Source organism: Gymnodraco acuticeps, unplaced genomic scaffold (genome assembly GCF_902827175.1).
Source record: "Gymnodraco acuticeps unplaced genomic scaffold, fGymAcu1.1, whole genome shotgun sequence".
Lineage (NCBI taxonomy): Eukaryota > Metazoa > Chordata > Actinopteri > Perciformes > Bathydraconidae > Gymnodraco > Gymnodraco acuticeps.
The window spans coordinates 109,442-119,293 of NW_022990232.1; the positions used below are offsets into that span (position 1 = coordinate 109,442).

At 39.7% G+C, this 9,852-nt stretch overlaps 1 protein-coding gene across 1 annotated transcript; it reads right to left on the reverse strand.

Moving 5' to 3' along the window:
• Positions 1 to 641: 641 nt before the first annotated feature.
• On the reverse strand, positions 642 to 9,852 carry tram1 (translocation associated membrane protein 1; the record flags this gene model as incomplete). The annotated part of the gene is given in 11 exon segments (XM_034218907.1): positions 642 to 1,688; positions 2,629 to 2,780; positions 3,389 to 3,532; positions 3,991 to 4,095; positions 4,691 to 4,761; positions 4,921 to 5,005; positions 5,372 to 5,430; positions 5,513 to 5,629; positions 6,857 to 6,975; positions 8,019 to 8,082; positions 9,554 to 9,852. Coding segments are annotated over 11 exon segments (1,110 nt in total). The 3' UTR covers positions 642 to 1,617.

Sequence of the window (9,852 nt, forward strand, 5' to 3'; positions counted from 1 at the left end):
GACATTGTTCTTTACATTCTTACAGTATGTTTACTTAAATATTTTAATTATTTTTAAGCACATTCTTTATTTTAAGTTATCATTCTATGTAATAATTTGTAATAATTTTCTAATTATTTAACACTTTACTCTAACCTCGTTAATTCCCATGAATTATTTTTGTTGCATCTCAATTTCTTATGTCAATATATCCCTGTTTATATATAACATTTTTATATTTTATTATTTATAATTAATATATATATATATATATATATTCTTGGAATTATTCCCAATAATCTTAGTTATCTGATTGACTGTGTGGTAACTGTCCACGAATCACAAGTGAAGCGTTCCTCATTAAAAACACGAGCAACAGCGATACCTGGTGGCGAACAGGCGCAATTACAACAGGGTGGTTTCCACACGGATATACTTGTGACACACCGATTAAAAATATATATATAAACAAAGAAATATGTACAAAATGAAATAAAAACGATGTAAAAAAAACAATGTAGGAATATACAATTTATAACAGTAGTGGTGTAAATATAAAAAATTCTTACAAATAAGAATATGACTTACTTTTTTAACACAGCAGTAAATGATCGTTTGTGACATTTTGTGATACTAGTTTATATAAGAAACACACAGCTCTGTTCTTTATTCAATAAAACATTTTATTCCTCTGTATGATAGACAAACCATCAGGACCAGTTGATAAAAGCACTGCTGAAGTGGACTCACAATTAGGTAATGGGTTTATTCTGGAGAAATAAACCAGTGTTACCATCATGATTTATGTTATGGCAAGTGAGAGTGAACGGCATACATCATACGCCAATCCGGCTCATTTGGCACGGTCTACAGCGGGGGGGGAAAGGAGCTAAACGTGGTAAAAGAAAAGCAATAAGGCCAGAAGACACATGATAAACAGGAAATCCATTTAGACAGCAAGAACCATACAAATCAACACTAAAGGGGTGGTAATGCCCGAATTTAAACAATAAAATGTTAAATCACTCACAAATAAACCAGAAAGTGTGCTCGTGTATCGACAGTGTCATTTAATGGTAAGGGATTATCTTAAAGCTGCAAAAAGTCAATGCTACATCAGGGTACTTTGCAGAAATACTGAACTGTGAATGTGATTATAACAGCGGGAATGTCTTTTAAATATTCTTCTCAATACTTTATTTCCCATGACTTTGGCCACTGACATGTTAAAAAACGGTCTTTTCTGAGAGTCTGCGGTGTAAACAGACGGTGTGTAACCTTCACTTGTGGAAAAGGTTGTTATTTAGAAATTCATCAACTAAACAATGTTTACAGAGGCGCTTGGCTTGCGGGTATAAATATAAGATGAAGTGGGATAAATCACAGGCTGAATGCACTTTCTTTTGGACTATTAAGCATGAAATGATATGGGGGGGGGGGGGGGGGGACATTTAACACATCATTCCTGAATTTTTAAAATTACACACCCTGTACAAAACACTCTGTCTCAATAGGCACTTCTTAAATAAGCTCAGAATTTGTTTTCATATGAAATGGCACAGCAGAGCGGCGACACCTGAAATAACGGCACGCTGGAAATGCATTGTGGGGGATTTGCGGGGGGGTGAATGAATGAATTTATGACGCCTTCTCCTTCTTCGCTCTCGGTGAATCCGCTCCGTCGGAGTTCACTCCGTTTACTCCGTTGGCTAAAAGAGAGAAGAAGAATTTCAATTAGTGTCATTTTATCAATGAACCGTGGATGCGTAGGCATGGATACATTGAAGGGGAAATAATAATTAAATCCCTCATTTGTAAACATTTTAAAACCTATTTATATAGGCTATTTCTGTATGTGATGTCTTTTTAATCACCTTCATTATTTTAAATGTATATTTATTTATAATAGCGCTGTTTTTCTTTTGTTTGGGTTTTCTTCCCAGTACCCGGCTTTCATTTTGCTGCTTGTTTTCATATCCAGTGCAGAGGAACACACTGATGTGTGTGTGTGTGCAGCTGTGTGTGTGTATAGCTGTGTTTGTGTGCAGCTGTGTGTGTGCAGCTCTGTGTGTGTGTGTGTGTGTGTGTGTGTGTGTGTGTGTGTGCAGCTGTGTGTGCAGCTCTGTGTGTGTGTGTGTGTGTGTGTGTGTGTGCAGCTCTGTGTGTGCAGCTCTGTGTGTGTAGCTGTGGTTGTGTGGTAGTGTGTGTGTGTGCAGCTCTCTGTGTGTGTGTGTGTGTGTGTGTGTAGCTCTGTGTGTAGCTGTGTGTGTGTAGGTGTGCGCAGCTGTGTGTGTGTAGAGCTGTATAGGTAGGTGTGTGTGTGTAGCTGTGTGTGTAGGCGTGTAGATGTGTGTGTGTAGGTGTGTGTGTAGCTCTGTGTGTGTGTAGCTCTGTGTGTGTGTAGCTGTGTGTGTGTGTGTGTGTGTGTGTGTGTGTGTGTGTGTGTGTGCAGCTCTGTGTGTGTGCGTGTGCATGTGTGTAGCTGTGTGTGTGTGTGTGTAGCAGTGTAGTGTGTGTGTAGCGCTGTGTGTGTGTGTATGTGTGTGTGTGTGTGTAGCTGTGTGTGTGTAGCAGTGTAGGTGTGTGTAGCGCTGTGTGTGTGTGTGTGTGTGTGTGTGTGTGTGTGTGTGTGTGTGTGTGTGCGCGCACCTTTGTCCTTCTTCGATTTGCTCTTGGCGGGAACCTGCTTCTTCTTCAGGTTCTGCGTCAGGCCGTGTTCTCTCCACCTCCTCAGCTGGAAGTTGATAAATTTCCACATCATGAAGGCCTGCGTCAGGCAAATGGCCGCCAGGACGGTGATCCTGCAAATCAAATATTTAAATACAGTTATAAACGGGTAGAAACGGGACATCAGTCCACCCTAACCCTCGGACACTCCGGTACGTCCGAAGCAGTGAATGATGTCGCACACACACAATGCGTTTGAAAGTCTGCAGAACAGACGAGTGTTTGGGTTTAAAGGAAGTATCAGTGACTGAACCCCCCTCCCCCTCCTCTTCCTCCCCCTCCTCTTCCTCTTCCTGAATGACTGGTCATACACAGAAATGGTGGAAATAAGGTCTTTATTGTAAGTGGTCAACCTGATGATCCTGCATTGAAATGAGAAGAAAAACGTCTATTTATTTCCATTTATTTTAAGGTGCCATGTCAGGGAACGTCTTGTTTTGTATAAAAATGAAATAAAACCTTTAAAAAAAATGAAATGAACGAAGAAAGTGTGCATTATGAATCATAAACAATCTGCTAAAAGTCATTTCAAAAGTGGATATTTGGGGTTTATACTTTTACAGGCTATTGCATTTCTGTATTTCAGACTAATATCACTGTTAAAAATGTGTATCCTATCTTCCCGCGTGTCCTATCTTCCCGCGTGTCCTATCTTCCCGCGTGTCCTCGCGCTCACACTCACCGAACAAAGATGACGTTAAAGTTTCCTGCAGACAGATCGAAGCCCTGGTTCTCCGAGGTTGCGAGTCCGAATCCCACGGTGAGGACGGAGAGAGAGAGAGTGAGCAGCCGACACAGAACGAACAGAACCGCCCAGAGCGTGAAGCTGGAGAGAAAGAAACCGTCAATGGAATATATACAGTATATACATATTTATATATACAGTATATACATATTTATATATACAGTATATACATATTTATATATACAGTATATATATATTTATATATACAGTATATACATATTTATATATACAGTATATACATATTTATATATACAGTATATACATATTTATATATACTGGGAATATATACAGTATATACATATTTATATATACAGTATATACATATTTATATATACTGGGAATATATACAGTATATACATATTTATATATACAGTATATACATATTTATATATACTGGGAATATATACAGTATATACATATTTATATATACAGTATATACATATTTATATATACAGTATATACATATTTATATATACTGGGAATATATACAGTATATACATATTTATATATACTGGGAACTGAGGAGAGGAAGAACTCACCCAGACTGACGCGTCTCGTTGCTGAAGTAAACGAGGCGGGACATGTGGAACAGAAGCTCGACGACGTAGTGAAGAACCAGCAGAACCAGAGCCAGGCGGTTCAGACTGAAACACACACACTTTGTTAAAACAGGGACGACACACACACACACACACACACACACACACACACACACACTTTGTACAGAAGGATGGCCACACACACACACACACACGTCTATATGTGTATAATTACACTTAATGTTTATGTTCCATTGTTTTGTTTTTTTAACTCATTTGATTTTAACTTTCTATATTTATACATCTTTTTTGCACATTCTTAAATGTATTTCTTGTTTTTCTTCTATTTTTTCTTTTATCATTTATTTTACTTTACTCTAAAATGGAACAACTGTCTCCAAACCCATTTCCCCACGGATTAAATTAAGCCCTCTGGTTCTGGTTCTAGTTCTGGTTCTAGTGCTAGTTCTGGTGCTAGTTCTGGTGATAGTTCTGGTGATAGTTCTGGTTGTGGTTCTAGTTCTAGTTCTGGTTGTGGTTCTGGTTCTAGTTGTGGTTCTAGTTGTGGTTCTGGTTCTAGTTCTAGTTCTGGTTCTAGTTCTGGTTCTAGTTCTGGTTGTGGTTCTAGTTCTAGTTCTGGTTCTAGTTCTGGTTGTGGTTCTAGTTCTAGTTACGGTTGTGGTTCTGGTTCTGGTCTTACTTGAGGATGTAGGCGCCGGCGATGTGGACGAGGTAGAGGAAAATGTAGACGAGCTGCCGAGGAATATCCTCCTGAAACACAGAATCCAAATAAATACAGAGGAGTCGAGCAGGAAACAATGAAACACGACCAGACAGGAAGTCGCCCCACACACACACACTCACACACACACACACACACACACACACACACACACCGCCACTCACACACCGCCACACACACACACACACCTTCTTTGTCTTCTGGAAGTAGAGTTCAGGCAGAGCGTGCAGCCAGTAGCCCAGCTGACAAATGAAGTAGAATTTCATCTGGAATCTGAAGGAGAATCAGGAGTATAAATATGAAACGGATAATTAGCAGCCACACTTAAAGCTGCTTTCCTGGAAGATGTCAATGCATAATGTGTTCTTTTCTGCGACTCATAATCAAACGTCAGCTTGTTTCTACAAGAACTACAAATCCAGACTTCTCAAACCTAGAAAATACATCTTTAAAAACAAAAACAATGTGGAAATATACGTTTAAAATAACGACTTAAAAAGCACCAAGCTCTAAAAAGCGTACGGTAAAAACAACACATTCCTCTGAAGCCACACCACTAGTAAATATATATCATATTTCTAGACATGTTACATATTATTCATTCAAATCCCCTAAAAATCTGCAAAATGGTCGACTTACGGCATGAGTGTGTGTGGGTACCCCTCCCACAGAGACACAGGGTTGGACAGCAGGTTCTCCTGAGCACAGAGAAGGGTTTCAAGTTATAAAAAGGACAGTTTTAGGACGTTAATCAGATGTGAAGGATCTCATGTTACTCACAGACATCAGGATGCTCGCCCCCCAGCCGGAGGAGAACAGGTAGAAAGCGCTGAGCTGCCCCGACTCGTTGAATTTGCTGTGCTTCGTTTTGGAGAAGTGCTTCTTCCTGTTGATTTTCTGCAGAAAACAGCAACGTTTAAACATGCAGAAGTGTCCGTCGAGATTAAAGTGTGTACGTGTGTGTGTGTGTGTATGTATAGGAGGGTAGGAGTACACACACTACATGACAGCCATGGCCGTCGTAGCCCCTCGGTCTGGCCGTTATGCCCCACAAATAATTGTACGTCCTCCGGCCACCATGGCCTTTGAGCCTCACACTGTTAAAATCTCGAAGTTGCTTTAAAAGCGACAGAACTGCATTATGCTGCGTTCACAACGGACGCGATGGCATTCGAATATTCTCATCGCTCTAACCGCTGGAGTTTCACCTCGGCTGTCAGCTGTGTTTACTCCTGTCATTCAAACAGGACGCTGGAGAGGGGGCGGGGCTTATTTCCATGTAAATACTGTGGTGGAAACCAACTACGACAATTAACCTATTTGACCGTGATTTAATTGTAATACACGTTTCTAAAGGATGCTGAAGTAACAACATACTGATACCGGTTAGTAACAACCATGAATTAATGCTTTGACAAGTCTGCAGACAGACGGCAGAGAAACACCTTTTAAAATGCGTGTTTTCTAAGCTAACCTGCAGCTGCTCCGTCCACACTCACAACGTCCTGAAGACAGAATTAAAGCAACGACTGTATTCAGTTTCTGAACAGAGCTGTGAGGAGTTGATTAAAGACTCTCTACACCCACACACACACTTCACTGTGCACCGCTGAATGTGCAGAGTTTGACCCTTGAAGGCGGTTTCTTCTGAAATGGAATATATTTGTTACATATTAATAGAATTTTAGATTTGATTTGTGTTTGGTATGTTTTCCATCTACTTCTCCCAAACACTAATTATTCAAAGTAGAGTATTTTATTTTATATACGGTAATACTAAGGAGGCCTATATGACGATATGTTTGACATTATTGATATTAAAAAAGTGATTTGTTTTCCATGTCCTTCGTGTTTTCTCATCAGAAAGTGAAGTTATTTATTAGTTAGCTCCAAATCCAAATGTTTCCCTCAATGGCCTTTGCGCCCTGAAGAAATGTGTGACACCAAAGGCCAAATGGCCTTGCCCCTAAAATGACGAAATTCCAAGCCTGGTGTGCTCTGTATTATTTAGGAACTTCTTGTGGTGTATCTTTAACTTGTGATGTGTCATTCTGTAAAGCACGTTGAGCTGCATGTGTTGTATGAAAAGTGCTATATAAATAAAGCTTTATTATTATTACTTACATCGAGCACGTACTCCTGGATGATGGCGTGCATGATCATGGCCACCAGCATGTAGAAGAAGGTGGTGGCCAGGTCTTTGATGCCGTGGTGGAAGTGGTTCACCGGCGTCTCCTCTGGACCTAAACACAGTGAGCATGGTTTAAAAAGTTAACCCGTAATGTGTTTCATTTCTGTCCGAAAAGGCACCAACTTTAGAGCTGAGGAATTTACTAGAAATGTGTATTTGTGATTATCTTTTGGCTGAAATTGCAATTCTGATATCAGAATTTCTGCAGAATTTTCTTTAAACAAATTCAGGATTATCATAAGAATCTGAATACCAAGAGTTGTGTGACAATTGCTCAATTTAAGAAAGGATGAAATCAAATTTAAAAAGACTAAATTAAATGCAATTAAATAAATAAAAATATTTAAAAGAAAGATATAATAGAATCAAATCAAATGGGACGTTGTACTGAAATGAGATAAACATTAAATATATTTAAACAAATGTGTGTTGTAATATCAAATGGTGAAGATTCCTGACTTCTTTCTGCAGGACCTCAATACTTTATTCAGAGCGCCGTTCGAACACGTTTTCTCCTCGGAGCACGAGTCCATGCTGTGATGTTTCATCACCTTAAATCTGTCTGGATCAAAGCGCCTCAGCATCGCAGTGTTGCACCACTTTGAGGCTTTAAGAGTCACACACTGAAGTTACATTTCATCCACACACACCCTGTATCTGTGCAGCAATGTGAGACACACTCCTCTGCTCGGGATCGATGCACCGACATCACAAGAAGGAACTGTTGAATCTGTTTCAGAGAGATTTCAGAGCTGCATAATACACTGTAAATAAGTGACAGCGCTCTCAGATATAGGCCTGAATCAGCAGCAGCAGTGTGTGTGTGTGTGTGTGTGTGTGTGTGTGTGTGTGTGTGTGTGTAATCTCCAGCGTTGTACACACACTATTGTATCTGCAGAGGAACAACCTTGAGATGTGTGAATGAGAGGCCCTGCGCTCCACCTCAGCCCGAATGCACTTTATGCATCAGGACTACATGTAGCTCCAGAGACAGAAGGAAGACCTCTAAATGTCTCCGAGTCCAAATGAGAGGCTTCTCACGGACAACACGTCGTCTCCTCCTAACATGCGCTGTAATGACATCTGGAGACTCACCGCTGGTTGAGATGGTGACGTTGTACTGCACGGTGATGAAGAGCACGGCAAACTTCGAGGTGACCTGTAGTCGGTAAAGACATTCAAATACAACTTTAAATATGATTATAGGAGGTTATAGTTCATTGTGTTGTTATCTATAGATGGCTTTTCTCTTTTTTGGTTTTCATACTCACATCAAGACTTGAACAAATGCACTGTATCATAAAGTTTGTACATTTTTCACCATAAAATGTGAGGTTTTTGACCCAAAAACTATTTCATTGTGGTAATTCTTGTATTTTATATATATATTGTTGATTAATAAAATAAAAGGCCTGCATACATGAACTCTAACAGTGAAATCAAACAGGGCAGGGTTATATATTGTATTACAAAAGTTAAAAAAAAGGCATCAGTTATTCAGCTTTAATTAAAAGGCTTTGATCTGCTTTTCAATACTTTGTGTAAAAGTCAATGAATACGATAATTATACTTGAATTAGCAGATATCACCTTAACAATGGGACATTTACAGACAATACACAAATCATGAGAAAAAGCAGATTAAAAATTACAAATAAACCATAATTATAAAAACATTGATTAAGCAGTTTTAATTAAATGGACATATGTCAAATATATAGAGATATTTCGCATATTTAGACTTTAATAAGTTTAGAAATGTAATAAAATAGTGGTGAGTTTACCAATAAAGTATTAGATGTGAGGCTGGAACAGGGAGTAACTGTTTCCTCGTTCACAACAAAATAAACAAACATGTAATTAAACAGAAGTAGTATTTATTTAATGTTCATTAGTGGTTATTATATTTGAAAGAGCAGTTAAAGTACCACACACACGATGCAACAGCTGTTAGAGTTTTACTTTGGTGAACAAAAACAGGAAGTAGTTGAAACGCCTAATGGCGCTGTTTCCCTTCGAGGATGAAACTCGCTTTAAAATCATATTTAATGTAGAATAAAGTGTCCCAGCAGGAAGATAGGGTTTTACGTGTTCACTCTGCAGCACCAACTCTCAATTAAAACATTTATTTCACGTCTATATTTAACTTAGAGTGTGTGTGAGGGATGACAGAGCGCAGGCGGTGTGTGTGTGTGATTGCCACGTAACCCATTTACGCACAGAGAGCACAGCGATATTTAAGTAACTCACACACATGCAAAGATACAAGTCTGCAACACACACTATTAAACAATAACAACAATAAACAAGAATAAAGCTGCACATGAAAAAACTTTAGGATGTCAATATGGATTTGGAGATGGGAAGCTGCCAGATGGACTCTAGCATGCGTCACGTTACCAAAAAAAGACGAGAATAGTAGGTTTTTTTTGGAGATAGGATCAAAACGATGCGTAAAGACGCGTAAGAGCCCCTTTAAGCATATTCACTGGTGGAGGAAGAGGCAGGGAAGAGAGGCCAGCAGCGGGCACAGAAACTTTGGATGAGAGGAGGAAGTGGAGACATGTTATTTACGGACAGATGGACAGATGTGGAGGACCTGGATATCTGGACCTCAGCATGTGGACTCACCTCGAACATCAGCCCCAGCAGGAACACCATAGCAACACAGGAAACAATGTCTGCATGGTTCTGGATCACAAACTCATGGCTCAGAACCGGCGGGGTCTTGGTGGTCTTCTTTCGGATCCCCATGTCGACAGGACTCGGTGTTTCCTCCTCCTCCTCTTCTGTTTCTCCTTCTCCTCGCAGCTGCTTTCTGTTCAATCTTGTTTGTGTTATTAATGGTTCTCCTGTGTGCAGAGACTCGGTGCTTCCTCTCGGTGTCGGGCAGAGGATTGAATGGCGTGTCACTCTTCAGACGGTGGGAG